We start from the raw sequence: 16,430 nt of genomic DNA, 5'->3' as shown, positions 1-16,430 counted from the left end.
GGTAGGGATCTGCCCTGACCATGGGCATCTCCCCACAGGAGGAGCAGGAAACCAAGTGCATGAATGAGACCTGGGGGTAGGCAAGAGCTGGGAATGGCAGCACCCCGCCCCTGGTGCAAACAGAGAGGGAGGCTTCACTAACAAGCTAGTTGGTGAGAATAGCATTGAGGAGTTTATGATTTTTTGAGGTCATGCTGGGACATGGAAACAGTTCTCATCAGACAACTAAATGTAAACCAGCCAACCCCTTCTCTCTTCAAAATGATGAACGCTCCAGAATGCCATTTCACTAGACAAGGTGCACGCCTGGAATTTACTGTGTCATTAAAATACTGCAAACACTAGAATAGGACAACTTCAGCCAGTAACAAGGAATTTGTCCAGATTGACTTCTCTGTCATTTTAGAGGATGGACCTATACTCCCTAGGCCAAACCATTTGCAAACTGGAGATTCTCTCTTGGGCTGTTGAACTTCATTATTTATTACACACTGGCCAGTCCAACACACCCTGTGAGATCACTTACTGCGTGTGAGTGAGTACATGCTGCTTGAGGTCCTGCCTCCGCATGAATAGCTTTTCACAGTAATCGCACTTCAGATTCTTCTCCCCTGTGTGGATGACCATGTGCGATTCCAGGTGAGCCTTCTGGGTAAACGATTTGTCACAAAGGGTACAGCGATAATTCTTCTGACCTAGGATCACATACATACACCCACAAATTGACAGTCAGTGTCCCAAGAAACACAGTAAGCAAACAAGCCTGACTACTTCTGAAAAATAAATTTTTACCCTGAAGAAAGGCAGATTCTTTGTGAACAGGACCTGTTTTCCTCCTGCAGTTCCTTCAGACTCAGCATAAAGGACTACCTAGTTACAGTCTAGATTTAGCTATGCAAAAAACAGGCATGTGACTTCATTTCCTCATTCCCAAAGCTTTTCATACCCTGCCCCATGCCCCCCAGCCAAAAAAAAACCCACTTCATGCTACTGTTTCAAAGCCCTGAGCCCTTCATGCGATGCACGGTTCTGCACTTTGTCCTAAACACCACTGATTCCTCCTCCTCCAGTCAGCCTTTCCTGTAAAACAGACTTTCTGCTTCTTGTCTACACCAACTACTGTGCCTCCCTGTTCTGCATATCAAAACATCACCAGTAAACTTGTAAATTTTCCAGCAGAGATTCAGGCAAACATTTAACAAGACAAGGCTTACCCAAGATGAATTCTTGAGTAAAAATAATGGTAGCCTCCTTTTTAATTGTAACCATGGCAGCCATCTAGTTACTGTACATTAGTACATCCCCATCTCCACTAATTTCCCACAGGAACTGTATCTGATGCCTTCCTGCAGCCCAACCACATTTGATGCACTGCATTGCCTTCGCCTAGAAAAACAAACTCTCTTATCTAACAAACACACAGGTACAAAGCTCACTGGCTCTTTGGTAACTTCTATGTTTTATCCTGTTTTCCCACTTATCCGTAGTTCCTCCATTATTCTTTGCCAGAAATAGCTCAAAACCCCTGCTCACCACTGAATTCAGGCTAAGTTTGAATACCACTTGAATCCCTACCCCACTGAGTATTCTGTGGCTGTGTATACACGTTGTGTATTGATCAATTTATTAAAACTCCTCACTACTGAGTCCACAGCTTCCTATGCTGGACTCAAGTGCACTGAACTCCCAGTTTTATTTCCTTTCCAGCTTTGTGATTTGCATTCCATGATTCCCAATAGCTATTTCAACCTTACTGAAAAAAGACAGGCAAATATCCACACTGTGGCTAGCCTGTACTTGACCTTCACCCTCTACCCTATCCTCACTCTCTGTTAAATCCATGCCTTTTTGTATTTATTTATTTCCTCTCTTCTTACCCAGCTGAAAAATCTTTCACTATTTTGTTTTCCTCTTTTAGCATTCATTCACTAATCTGTTCGCAATTGTCCCTTTATCCTCAAAGCCTCTAGTCATATCCCAATGCCCACAGAAGTCAACAGCCTGTCCAGACTGAAGTTTTGATGAGTGACAGAGCTGAGCCTTACCCACATCAGTCTGACCCCACAGTCACCAATTTCAGTCTTGTGCATTTCCTTAAGATGAAAAACAATTCCAGAGGAAAGAGGAGAAAGATCTCAGCCCCATATTTAACTAGACAACTGTCCACATCACAAGCCCTCAAACCCAGCTGGCTTTTTCTCATGAGCAGAAGGAACCCTTGTTTTATCATAGCTGCCAGCACTGGATCAGCTGTGTGGGAACAAAGGGTTTCTGTCTCCCAGACAAAGGCCGACACTTCTTCCCAACTGTAATCAACTTCAACTCATCAAATGCTTTTAGACATGGCACAGACAGCCAGAACACAGGTCTACATACTGTTCTATAAGCACCCACACCACTGAAGCCAGCACAGTCCTATCCCACGCCAACCAGCGTGCTCTCAGGCAGTGCCCAGGCATTAGCTGGGGTCACCATGGACTACAGATCATTCCTGTAGACAGCCAGGATGCTGCCATTCTTAGAAAGGAAGGTCGAGGGAGGTGATTTTCCCCGCTATACGCTGCTCTTGTGAGACCCCACCTGGAGTACTGCATCCAGTTCTAGGGTCTCCAGTAGAAGACAGACATGGAGCTGTTGGAGCGAGTCCAGGGGAGGGCCACAAAGATGATCAGAGGGCTGGAGCACCTCTCCTATGAAGGCTGAAAGAGTTGGTGTTGTTCAGCCTGGAGAAGAGAAGGCTCCAGGGAGACCTTGTTGTGGCCTTTCAGTACTTAAAAGGGGCCTACAGGAAAGTCGGAGAGAGACTTTTTACCGAGGCCTGTAGTGACAGGACAAGGGGCAATGGCTTTAAACTGAAAGAGGGTAGATTTAGATTGCTTGTAAAGAAGAAATTTTTTTACAATGAGGGTGGTGAGACACTGGAACAGGTTGCCCAGAGAGGTTGTGGATGCCCCATCCCTGGAAGTGTTCAAGGCCAGGTTGGATGGGGCTTTGAGTGACCTGATCTAGTGAAAGATGTCCCTGCGCACAACAGGGGAGGGGGGGACCAGATGATTTTTAAAGGTCCCTTCCAACACAAAACATTCTACAATTCTGTTTCTAAGAGCTTAGATTTATGGACACAAGCTATGCCCTGCCAACTGGCCAAGGGATCAGAAAGAACAGGTCCTGCCCCAATGTTTTACTAGCACAGGCACCTCTATAAAGTCCCCAGCCCTCACCTGTGTGTATCTTGAGGTGTGTCCGTAAGTTGCTAGGATCACTGAAAGCTTTGCTACAGAAATCGCATTTGTGCGGCTTCATGCCCATGTGCCCCATGAAGTGGACGTGGAGCTTGGAAGGGGAGATGAAAGCCTGGGGGCACATGGAGCACTTCCATTTCCTTTCCTTGCCGTGGCCTGGCCCGTGGCTGCTGCTGTGCCCCTGGCTGGGGAGATGGTTGTGAATATGGCTGCTCAAATGGGCCTTGAAGTCCGCATAGGAAGCACATTCCTTTCCACAGTGGCAGATGTGCACGTCCGGATGTTCAGGGACACCTTTGGGCACAAAAGCATCACTTTTAATGAGGCATAGCAAGGCCTAACAGAGCGTGAGCCTGATCCATGTTAACACTTTGTCTGTGGTAGCAAAGCCAGCTGCAGAGATTTTCACCCGCATTCCTTTCAGCTCCAGTGCTTGCTTTTCAGCTCTTTCAGGTAGGCCATTTCAAATATTTTGGGAGGCCAAACTTTGCAATGATTTTGAGCACAGCTCCACCAAACCTAAATTATCACAACCAAAGGTGGGGGAGGATAGGATCATCTTCAGCTAGCGAAACTCCCTTAGCACCACATGGACGAACAGAAGAAAAACAACCCTTTTTCTCTGAAACTGCAATCTTTTACTCCTGATCAGTGGAATTAGTGAAATGTTTCTTTCCAACGACTGTACTCCTATAGTAATGAAGTGTAAAAGGAAACTATGACATGCATCAATAGGAACTGAGAAGGAACATAATGCACTCCCAAGTCACAGTGCCCAGAGATGGCACTAAAAGGGGATTCAAGCTAAGTACTCCCTGCAAAGCCAACAAAGACGAGCGCTTACTTACCAAGCTGTCGTGCATAGTCCCGACTGTAATAAAAGAGAAGCTCATGTTCAGGTGGGATGTCCCGAGAGGTGCAAAAGTAAATTTTTCCATCGTGAGGATAAGCTACAAGGTTCTGCTCTTCCCGGTTCCTATAGCAATAATGAGAGTTATGAAAAAAAAAGCCCTCCAGAAATAATGACTTTCTGAGAGAGAAAAAAAAGAAGGAAATTCCTATAAATAGGTAATGAGAGAACCTCAATGCTTGGCAGCACATTATAAAAAACATTCCTGTCTGTCAATTCTGTCCTTCTTTATTAAAGGAAAGTAAAGGAAAACTGGACCTCGAGAGCCAGTCTGCTCCACCAAATGATACATTTTTCACACCACTGCGATATCTTGCTGAGAAAATTATTAATAAACATTGGAGTGGGCTGAGAGAAGAGAGTTTATGACCTCTTAAGAAACTATAAAAATATATTTTTTTTTCATATTAACTCCCTTAAGAAATAGAGAACACGAGGGAGAAATAAATATCAGTAAAGCCTTAAAGCAAAATTATCTTCAAAAAATAACTCTTGAAAAGCATTTCCAAGATGGGATAACTCATCTTCTCAAGCTGTATCTTGCATATGTTTGTTCCCAGTATCTGAAACCAGCAAAAGCTCTGCCCCACTGCAGTGGGAGATCAAGCATTAACTTCTTGACTCCTGCATATGGGAGCAATGAAATGAATTGCAGGGGAAACATACTTTGTGTCACAGAGCAATGGGAAAGGTTCAGCCTTCTCAGTGGACCATGTATGGAGCAATACTTGAGCCAGTTTGGATAGTTTTCATCACAGGCTCCAGAAAGACTGAAAAGGACAGCTCTGGCACGCTGTAAGAGCTTGGAACTTGGCCAAAAGAACCCAAGGACACTTTGCTAATAAAGTATTAAAATAAAAAAGACAATCAAAGTCATCTTCACAGATGCATCCAAAAGGAATGGGACAGAGTGAAGGAAATAACACGCTAATACACAGTAAGCTAATATAAAAAGAACCTGGTTTAAACCTTTAGAACAAAGGAAACAAAGTATGTGGGCAGGTTTGGGGCTGGTTTACTACAGCGTGTGTACTGATTCCCCCGTAACATTCTCTGCTGGGTGCTCTGTTTCATTCTCCCCACCAGTCCAAGATGCCTAGATAGCTCCTGAAGGTCCCTTGGTCCCGAGCTCATTACCCATCTGGGCAGTCAGTGCAGCAGTGCACATTCTCCAGCACAGCCTTCTATGAGCCTGCAGCTCAGACTCCAAGCTACATAGCACAGTACAGGCGGTTCTCACCTGGCTTTGCGTACAAACATCATCCAGTTACATTCATTTTCATCAGTTGTAATGATGCAGAACTCCAGGACACCATTGTGATAGATCTACCGGGAAAAACAAATGCAATCTTAGGACAAGACACAGCAACAAATGCAGTGAAAGCCAGCTTCTTTCTTTAAGAGAGAATGAGTTTACCTAGAACAAGCCAGGAGGTCTCCATTGCCATTGCCAAGGCCACAGCCCTGTTCTTACTTCTTACTTTCCCCTTTACACAGGAATCTTGACCTCTCTGCTACCCAGGAGGCTAGAAAAACTTTATCAGCATCTTTCCCACACACTACCTTTAGCTCCCAGCAGAAATGCATTTGGCTGCTTTTCTTACAAGCAAAGTCTTGTGAATAACAATATCTGGGCAAACAGTATATGTTTTATTTATACAGATCAATTTTACTTACTGAACATGAAATGATGTGAAAAAGAAAGCTTTAGAGCAGCTTTCCTAAAACAAATCATTCATTACCTGGGGGAACTTTCAATAAACAATGATACAAAACAAACAAACAAGTGCTGCCTAGTAATTCACATACAATCCCTGCTGCAATTCCAAATACTGGAAACCCACATATAGCCCTTTAAAAGAAAAGGCATTAAAGAAATCTGTTGTACTTCAGGATTGATTACCAGCATATTACATGGTGTACAGCTCTGTTATGGTGATATTAAGTATTAAACAATCAAACTGCATTAATTTTGATTTCTGGCAAGGATGATAATATTAAAGCTTCTGTGTTATGTGGTGGCTTTCACCAGATAAAGGCATGCCTGCAGACTCTGTGAGCCATAACATCCACTGACCTTCCAGATGTGACTAGCTGCTTTGTCTGTCCAGTCAGCCACCTCCAGAGAATGGCTCTGCTGCCCGATCAAAGGTCCAAAACAAGTCCTTACAGGAATGGTTTCTCGTGTCCACACACCTATCAGTAGAAGACCAAAATCTGCAGAAATCAATTATTTAAACAACTAATCATGCATAATAAAGAGATGGGAGGTTTATGAGATAATGCTCCAGGGGTAATATCTAGGCATAAGATCATCAAAGCTTCTACTTCACATGTAAAACACACCTAAGGCAGAGACAAGAACCACCACCACCACATGACACTACTGGGAGCCGCTTTGTTGTAATTACAAATATGTGTTTTGTTTGTCAAAAGCAAGTAATTTACTTTTCAGTAAGCTATAAAACTAAGATCCTAGCCACTTGCACCAATTAAAGCTTTCATGGCACTTTCTGCAGAAGCAGAAAATACTAGTTTCAGTAACTACATTTCGCCTACCTAATCCCCAGGAATTTCCAGAATTGTTGCTGGGCATTGTTAAGCAGCTTCTGCATTTCTCCCCAGAGGCAGCTGTATTTCTGTCATGGGCAGAGGGATTCCTGCGTGTATATTGTTTATTATTAAACATTTATATATATATAGGTCTACATGAATACACTGAATAGCTTTTAGGAATAAACTGGAAACTAATGCAGCTTGAAAAGAACAGATGTAAGCTACTCTCAACAAGCAGCAGCACTAAGCAAGCCAATAATCACATTATTCTCTAGCCTTCAGATCCTTAGGGTACTGCACTGTACTCTTCGATTTCCAGGTGACAGTGGCGTGAAATACAGTAACAAGGTCCACATCCAATGACAAGGTCACAGTCTACATGCCAAATGTAAATGAGGGGAGGGAAAAAAAAGAGGCACTCATGATCAATACTCCAATGAGAGCATCCAGAAGGCCACAGGTAGCAAACCAAGCTGATGAACAAGCAGACAGAAATCTCCTCCATTATTTCCAATTATTATCTTCCCCCAAACTGCAATTGCTGCAATGTTTTCTTATCAAAGCTGTGCCTGAGTTGTTTAGCACATGATAAAAATAAACACCATACCTTGCTTGTGCTTGACCTTATGAAGTGTTTCAGCAACACTCTGTGGCAGCACCCCTAGAGTCTAGTTGAAGTCTAAGCAGTAACCAGAGGACAAGAAGCTCTTGCACAACATACGTCAGGGTGATTACAGAAGAGGCAACCACCTCTCTCTTGCAGCGTTTCTCTCCCATGTTAAAATCCCTATGGTTTTGGATTTCAGGCAGTGAGTGTATTTTAAACCGCTGCATAGAGATATATAGTAATCTGATTCTTACCCGCTTCAGCTCCCATGATGGACTGCCGGAGGACAAGCTGTTTAGGGAGAGAAAGCCTGGCTCGGCTCTCTATTGGGGTGTCAGGGACAAAGGTGACGGGCCCATGATCTGGGCAGTCTGATGGATATGCCTTGTCACACAGTGTGCACCCTGCAGAGAGGGGAAGGGACAACAGCGATTAAAAAGATGCAACAGCCCCCACGGTGCAATCAGCTCCCTACCAATATGCTTCAGCTCAGCTCCTGCCAAAGGCTGCTTCTCTTTGGTTTAACCTGTCCGCTTTACTGCTTTTACTCAGAAGAATATGAACCATGTTACTACAGTCAGATGGGCACCGACGTACACATCACTGTTCCTATCCAATTCAGATCAAACGTGAGGATCTCCACCTGCCTTCCTGATGGTAAATTAATCACCTAGACTCTAGACTATCCCTACAGGGGCAATCTAGCAATGGGACAGAGTCCACTCTTCATCAAAACTGCTGCAAAACGGATGGTAGTCTCCTAGAGCTGGCAGTAATGCTGATGATGGAAGAGCCATTTTCTCTCTGATCACAAGTGAAATGACCTTTCTTGGCAGAAAAATCCAAGCCATACCAAACCAAACACTTTCTAACTCATCATGTTTTTTGAATTTACCAGAAGAGGTTTTTTGCATGCAGAACCTCAAGGATATTCATGCCAAGGGACAGTAAGGTCTTCTTTCTAAAATTTTTCTAATTTGAACCCACAAATCCCCTTATCTCCATTTAAATTCAGACAACGTGCAAATCATGGCAGCAAAAACCTGACCTCGCTGCTGCTTTTGAAGGACCCACTGCAATAAACTCAAAGTACATCTCTATGCGATGCCTCTGAATGGAACAAAACCAAAAGCCCAAGACAAATCAGTAGCATCACTTTAGCAATCTGTCATTCAGCATAAGTACTGCTGAAAAATAAACCACTGGAAGTCCTTAGTCTAATAAATTTGGGAAAAGTACAGCATATAATGTTCTCATCTAGAAAAACTACGTCATTTCAATTCTCTATGAATGGAGCAACCAACACCTACTCAGCAACCACCCTCCTGATAAGTCATTCTTCTTCTGAAGAAAGATGCTCAGCTAATTAAGCAGGATGTCCACAAAGACCTTCTTTGGCCTCTGGATGGCCCAACCCCAGTATAAAAGACCTACCACAGAAGTAGTCTTCAGCAGGCATAAACAGCAGCTCCATTATTACTTGTTTAAAGAGATTTTTGGGACACTGCTTTCATACATCAGGGTACCAGAAACTGACCCCATGCAAAGTACAGTTTGAGCAACTACACAATTACAGATAGAAAGATACTCAGAAAATTATTAGGTAGAGCCTATATAAGCATTGCTTCATGTGCACAGATGACATGTAGGAGTACAGTAATGACAACAACCAGATCTGAGTAATGAGAAACACTATTTGAAACAGATGTTTTTAGGCATTGCCTAGCACATACCACTATGCGTCTGTGGACTAACCCCAAGGAGAGGCAAAGAGGAAGAAAAGCAAGTTCTAGGCATGTAACACTTCCACTTGGAAAGGTTTAGGGATTCATACATATTTAAGAAGTTGGGGAAAAAAAAAAAAAAGCCTACATTCTACAGGAAGCAAAATATACCGTTTCCTTTCCATTTCTGTCCTTGCCAAATAATGCAAAAAAAAAAAAAAAAAATCACAGTGATTACTTCTCTGATTTGGGTACCCAGAACTGTAAACAAAGATGACCAAAAAAAGGGCTACTTGGAAGTTTCACAAGCATTTAGGACTGTAGCAAAGGCACGCCTTTTTCTTCCTGCTTAGGAACAGTCTAAAAAGTTTTCTGAAAAAGGCCCTGACTCCTGCCTTCTCAGTGAGCAAAAACCACCAAGAGGCTCTAAAACAACTCCTCCTCCTTGCTGTCACCTGTCTGGACACAAATTCATGTTTTATTCAGAAGAAGTTTAAAAACAACAACAAAAAGTTAAAATTTAAACCTTCCCAAGTCAACGATCTATTTTGCAAATCACATGAAAGCACTAGGCATGCAATAGCTGTTAGAACATCCCACCAATGGGGAGCATCACCTGGGAAACAGCCTAGGACTATTTTAAGTATAGTGACAATAAGCTGGCACATCAAATCTCAAATGAAGTGATTTCACCATGAGCATGTTGGATATCATAGTATTTTGATCATTATTTGTTCAACATGCAACAGACACTTGTAAGAACTTCTGAATGTATCAACTGTAAAACTCTTCCTCTAGGAGTTGTAAATTCATCATAGTTCTACACCCACCTGATTCTAAGTTATATTTTATCCCACAGAATAAAAGTTTTAATTCAAATGTCTGACTAGACACTTTGCACTAAACTGCACCTCTCCCACTGCTAACCAAGGCACTAGTTCTTTCCATTTCTTAAAAAATGTTCTGCAGGCAAAGCTTGTCATAAGGCTCCGGCAGTTGTAGGGCCAGACTGCTTGCACGAGCAGCACTCAGTAGTGCTACCTCAACTAATAAAACTGAATATAAAAGCTGGCCTTACACTTCAGTGGCGGGAAGCCAGACATGCTGTGGGTAGAAGTTCAAATTTCCATCCCACCAAACGAGAACTTCACAGTTCTCAAACACCACTCCTTGAACAATGACAGGATTGAGAAAGTGCAACGTCCAGCACTCTTCTCTTCCTAGGAGACCAACTAGCCTCTGGAGTGAAGTCTTTTGATGACAATAATGAGAAATATTAAAAACTTCCCTCCCTCTCTGCTCTTTTTTCCAGCATGTCCTGTTGAGAACAACATTTTCTTGATGACTGTTCATGGTTTAATAAAAACTTTGCAAAATCACATAACGTCATACTCCACAACTATACCCACTTGATGAAATGTATGGCTTGTGGTGGTGTTTGTTGTGGTTTTTTTTAATGGAGCAAAAGAGTCATTTGTGATGTGACTTCAGAAAACAAGTGTCTCATTGCACAGGATAATATCAGCATATCCACAAAAGGCAAGAGGTTCATGAAGAACTCAGCTTCCAACCTCAAGGGAGATGGATACAAAGAGAATGACGCTAAAGCATCCTACTATGTCTACTTCCAACTAGTGTTGTTTCAGTGTGGTTAATCTGCCACTGCAGATGTTCCAACTCCCACGGACTTGTTAAATAAGTAAGTTTCTTTCACCAGAAATCTGTAAGACTAGCAACAAGAGTCCTGTCATCCCACCAGACAACAGCTACATAACAAACCCTACCCCAAGAAAGGAGGAAATGCCCACTCACATATGGTAAACAAGGTTGCCATGTTCTCCTTGTTCGAATTGGAGTCTTCCATTTGCAGAGTGGATGGTACGAAGGCAAGATTGTCTGCAGACACATCCACGTGACTTGGCCCCATGGCTACTTCCTGATTTATGGAAGACACCGCCACCGGCTCGAGGCTGAGGCCCACTTCGTGCAAGGCTACTGAGTCCAGGGAAGCTAGGTTGTGTGAGGTAGAGAGCGCCACGCTCACGGAGTTGGTGCTCATGGCCACAGTATGAATGGAGTCATTTAGTGTGCTATCCGATATTCCTGTCACCCGCCCGGCGATGTGGTCGGGCTCCATGACGACAGGGAGTTCCAAAGTGCTACCGTGAATGGGAATGACACCGCCGTGTCCCACAGCGTCCGATGTCAAGTTACTCCCCACCGTGTCTACGGCTAAAGGTTCGTGGCTCCGGGAGCCATTTGGGATCTGTGAATGATCCCCGGCTACGTCATCCATTGTAAGCTCCTCTGTCATCCCATCTGTAGAGATGGGGCTGGTTACCCTCGAAACGCTCTCCATAGTGATCGTAGTATCCAGCACTACCTCGTGGCTGTCACTAGGATGCAGATTTTGAGCACCATGCGCGTTGACTGTGCGGGAGTCCATGGAGACAATCCCTGGTTCCAGCCCCACGGTTCCACTGGGCTGGTAGGGATCTAGGGCCGAGGGATTGCTGGAGACTGACAATGCCGGATTGCTATCAACATTTATAGTGTTGGGATGGATGTACTGAGGTGGAGGTCTATCAGCCAAATAAGATAAGATACCTGATAGAATGAGAGGGGGAAGAAGAAGAGAGTGAGAGGACACCAGTTTTCAAATCTTGAACAAAAATACCCCATCATCGCAGCAGAGTACATTAGGACCTAGACCCTTGAAGACATGCTCTTTACATTACGTCCAGTTAAAACCCACTAATTCTAAAACATGCTCACAAATATATGCCAACCCAACACTCTTGTCAAAGTATCATTTAACAACAAATACAGAGCTTTCACCCAACAGAGCAAGTCTCCAGTTACTTGTCGAACTCTGAACAGCCAAGTTTCTGGCAGCATTTAACCCAGGCTCCTCAGTACAAAGACTGCATCAGAAAGAGGTTCTTCACGTTTTAGGCACAATTTTTCGTTCGCAAGAAATAGCTCACAAAGGATGAAGGACTGCTAGTGGAATCTAACATTTGATAATCCCTGGTTCATCTTTGCTAGAAGAAGTAGAAACAGTTCTCCAGGGTACATCCTTTTCGCTTAGGTATTTAAGTTTTAACAATGACTACTTCCTTCTTCTAAGACTATGTGACACAACTGTCCATCTCAAAGATCATCAACTGCAATTCTGAAGGACTAGGATAAGGTCTCTCAAAAGTATCGTGAGTCATCTGCTTTCTTTCCTTACATGAAAAGTATGTTGTTTCTCCTAAAACAATATCCCAGTTAAATTTAAATAAGAAACCCTAACATCTTTTCTGGTAGTTCTAGAAAGCTTCTCAACATCAAACAACCTTGGAACTTAAGGTACAAAGAAACACTAACCTGTATTTACATACTACCAACTTCTCTTGTTGGACAAAACTAAAAAAAAAAAAAAAAAATATCTTTGGAGGAAATACATCAGTACATTCAAGTAAACAGTACTTCCAGCAGAGACAGATTTTGCAAATTCTGCAAGATCTGAGGCGGTATGTTTCTTTTTGGCCTTGAACCCTGTGAGCCATTTGTTCTGTAAAAGTTTTCCACTCAAACATGTCCGTTATTAGAAGGATGCAAGCGCGGATACTCTTTCTGCAGCATAACCCCACTAAAAATGGCTAAGCTGAGAAATGGACATTTTAATTTAACCAGCTGCATCAACTATTTCTACATGCAATGCTGCCTTGTGGCTTGAACAAGGAGGATCCTTGAAGGCAGTAAGATGACTGACGGAAGAGCCCTATGAAACATCAGAGTAAACTTCACACAGACTAGAAAGAAAAAAAATATACATTTCTGCGTAAATTATTCCAGCTCAGAAAAATGGGAAATACGCTGTCTCCTCCTCTACTCTTTGCCCACAAAATGGGCAGGCATGTAATGCAGTAGGAAAGGTTACTCCCAAGCAGTTGGCAAGTTCAGCCACTAGTCAACAGGTAGTTGGATGAGATCTGGGGTGCTGTATTTCTTTTCCTAACCTAGGTTGAACCAAAAACACTCACTGGGTGACCTTGAAGAATTTTATCTACGCCCTTCCACCCTGCAAGGACTACATTTAAAGCTCGAATTTCTGTGTCTTCATATACTAACATGTAAACTTCTACATTTATACTTTAAAATACATACGAGAGAGGAATCAAGATAGAAATCAGTATGTTAGGCCTTTGGAAATCAACCTTGAACAAGAATGAAGAAAAACTATGCCATGGACTAAATGCGTGGGAAAGAGCCCAAACTCCTCAGCTGATGGCTTGCTCTTTTTGAGCTTTGAACTACTGTAACCTACTGTTATGCACATATTAAGTACTGCTTCAGACTACAGGAAAAAAAAAAAAAGCAGCAGCTTTCAAACTACAAGCCATTTCAGATAGAAACCAGGCATGCTGTGTTTTCTGTTAATCTTGAAAACAAAGCAGCAGGAGGAGCGATCAGAGGTTCAGTATAAGTAGAAAATGCCCTGCAATTCTCTTCATACACATGTATAGCAATAGAGACCTGAAAAATAAAGGTGTGTAAATGACACAACAGATTCCAGACAAACTCAGGGAATTTACAGCTCTGCAAAACAGTCAGTCTTGCCTGCTTCAGGACAGAAACAGGTGGCTCTGAAAACAATTTCTCTCTCTGTTCCCATTCATCAGCTCCAGGCCACTTACCAGGTAGAATGTGTCTGAAATAGCTGCTCTCCAGGTGAGGGTATGGTGGCGGAGGTAGAGTGTAGTTTCTCTCTGGTATACCACACATCACTCCTCGATCCCCAATACCCATTGGGAGCATAAGAGACAGAGCAGAGGGCAAGGAACTCAAGGAGGGGCCCAAGTTTGGAATTGCAACAGGCAAGCCTGCAAAAGAAAATGCCCATTTAAACTCAATGGAACTACCTGAGCTTATGAACACACAAGCTAACAAAGAGGTTACTAATTCCTCAGGAGCTCCCTATGGAAGTACAATATGGTACTGTCAAAGTAAGGTGGCAAGCTTCAAAGAAAGGATCACAGTTATCACAGCACTGAGAGGCATGCCTGAATGTGGCTAGGTCTTTTTTGGATACATTATGTAGGGCCTGCTTCTACTTCCCAATTGTAATGGGCTTTTGTCTGTGTAGCCCCGTGATAAAAAGAGCTAGGAAAACAGTTTTGCTTTACAGGTGAAAAATCATTATTTTCACCTGAGTGAAGACAGGCATAGATGGAGCCAGATCTGCAGCTGCAGTTCGTATTTCAAAGGATTCTGCTACCACCCACCCACGGTGCAAACCACCCCATTAGAACAAAATGAGACTCCCATTAAGGCATAAGCCTGGTAAACACATATCCCTTTTGCTTTGCCCACAAAAGCAATGGTTTATGGTCTGCCCTTCCTCAATGCTACATCACCTCATTACCTGCTAAAGACATGACTTGCTATCAGAGCAAGCACTGCTACCCAGCTATGAACATTCCTGTGACAGTAAAACACAGAGCATGAGCTGCAATACCCTTTGTGGGAGCATTCCCCGTTACCTGGTGCTGGTATGGCGTTGTGAGTGGGTGACGCTGCCAATCCCAAGTGACTCCCTGAGACCGGCAAGGCATTGCTCACAGAGGATGAGGTCAGCTGGTCCATCCCTACAGGACTCAAGTTCATTTCATTCATTCTGGGGCCAGGGAACAGAGAGAGGAGGGGAAAAAGAAAGAGAAACAGAAGCAAGAACATTCCTGATTACTGACTGTACCGTGGTGAGTAAGAGCTGAGCAAACAACTCAAAATCACATATCGACACGTAAAAACTCTGCCTTACAAAGCTAAGAATAAAGCACATCAGCCACTCACACTGTGATCACATCATGATCAATACATACCAATCATATTGGATAGCAATAACCAGGATTAAAGAGCCAGTTCAAAAAGACAAATCAGACCATAGCTTTTTCCTCGCCATCCAGAAAACAAAGTTTCATTCCTTGTAATCAAAGACACCGTGATTAAAGTATTGTGAAAACAGATCAGTTTGCATGCAGAATGTCAAAATTACTTGGACAACGGTGTCTGATTTATATTTTGTGACTTCTGGACACCACATTCACGTTCAAAAACAAAAATCAGAGGAGAGGACGAGGAGAGAACACTTAAAACTGGTAATGGACACAAAACCTCTAACTCACTATCCGTTCGAACCAGGCCAACAGTGACAAGAGTCACCTCTGCAGCATAGCCATTTTATAGAGTTTTAACAGGCTGCCTCAGTCTGGTTCTGCAGACATGGCACATGCATCACATTAAAAACTGGCACTGTGGATGACATGTTATTTCCAAGCGATCATCCAGTGGCTCTTGAGTGCCTGCACCTCTCAAGCTACTCAAGCGGGCGCACACCACCGGGCTGCCCCACAACCCAAATCCCCAGCCTCGGGAGAAACCAGGCCAGCTCAGCGCACATCCATCCTCTGGGGTCTCAAGCTGCACACGCAGCCTGAACCAGCCCGTGGGGATGGGGACACCAAGGAGACGCCGTCACCTCTCTCTTCTCAACAACTTTGCAAGCTCTGCCTGGCCTTAGCTCTGCCCGCTCTGGCACTCTTGCTCACACACCAGCTGTTTGTAGGGCCAGAAAGACCGGCTGCCCCCACAGCGGTCACAACCCTGGCAACAAGACGGAGCAGCCTCCACGCTGACCCGAGCCTCCCGCACGCCCTTTACAGGCAGCAGGCCCAAGCTTTGCGGTACCGACGGAGAGCTGGAGCTTGGATTGCCACTCCAGTAAGGAAAAGTACCGCTCTCCCTGGAAAATACAGGCCGAATACGCTAAACTCACTCAAGTTAACCCGAAGGTCTGAGCGGCACAAACGGGAGTCGACGACTTTCATCTCGCTTCTACCCAGTTTTCGCCTCGCGCGCTCTCGCACCCTTGTCAACCGCCCCGCTTGCCTCCAGGGACGGCGTCGCCGTCTGTCCGGCTACCCGGCGGGGCTGGGGATACCCCCGGCCCCCACCCCGGCCCAAACGCTGGCGATACCCGGGGAAGGGATCCACCCCGGCCCCCGGGACCGAGGGCTGCCGAAGCACCGGGACCAAGCCTCGGGGCCTGCGGGAACCTCTGAACGCTTTAGGGTCCTCGTCCCCTCGGCCGGGGTGCGCGCCGCCATCGCAAGGCCCGAGCTGCTGCGTTCCCCGCCCGGCCCGGCCGCGGTCCCGCTCGCCTCCCCCTCCCCGGTCCCCCCCTCCCCGACCTCGGCGGCCGCCAGGGCGCTCACCTGGGGTGCATGGGGCCCGGCGCCGGGGCGGGGCCTCTCCCGGCGGCGGAGCGGCCGCGACCGCAGCCGCATCAGGGCCCTCAAGCCCGGCCACCCGCCGCCGCCGCCGCCGCCGCCGCCGCCGCCGCC

The 16,430-nt window shown here is 44.8% G+C and overlaps 1 protein-coding gene across 2 annotated transcripts in view; it reads right to left on the bottom strand.

Annotated features, from left to right (window-relative positions):
• The window catches only part of PRDM4 (PR/SET domain 4), an 18,523-nt gene extending 2,093 nt beyond the window's left edge, over positions 1 to 16,430 (bottom strand). Inside the window, exons 1-10 of one of the 2 annotated variants that reach the window (XM_069807370.1) lie at positions 16,302 to 16,430; positions 14,571 to 14,704; positions 13,725 to 13,910; positions 10,852 to 11,646; positions 7,570 to 7,719; positions 6,230 to 6,369; positions 5,393 to 5,478; positions 4,091 to 4,218; positions 3,222 to 3,536; positions 527 to 695 (exon numbers count right to left, since the gene is read on the bottom strand). In XM_069807370.1, coding sequence (XP_069663471.1) covers positions 527 to 695; positions 3,222 to 3,536; positions 4,091 to 4,218; positions 5,393 to 5,478; positions 6,230 to 6,369; positions 7,570 to 7,719; positions 10,852 to 11,646; positions 13,725 to 13,910; positions 14,571 to 14,704; positions 16,302 to 16,312 — 2,114 coding nt within the window. In that variant the 5' untranslated portion in view covers positions 16,313 to 16,430. The remainder of the gene's footprint in view (positions 1 to 526; positions 696 to 3,221; positions 3,537 to 4,090; positions 4,219 to 5,392; positions 5,479 to 6,229; positions 6,370 to 7,569; positions 7,720 to 10,851; positions 11,647 to 13,724; positions 13,911 to 14,570; positions 14,705 to 16,301) is intronic. The other variant, XM_069807372.1, reaches the window with a different exon arrangement.

This window comes from Haliaeetus albicilla, chromosome 19 (genome assembly GCF_947461875.1).
Source record: "Haliaeetus albicilla chromosome 19, bHalAlb1.1, whole genome shotgun sequence".
NCBI lineage: Eukaryota > Metazoa > Chordata > Aves > Accipitriformes > Accipitridae > Haliaeetus > Haliaeetus albicilla.
Note: the sequence above shows the minus strand (reverse complement) of the source record. Positions and strands in the feature narration are given on the sequence as shown.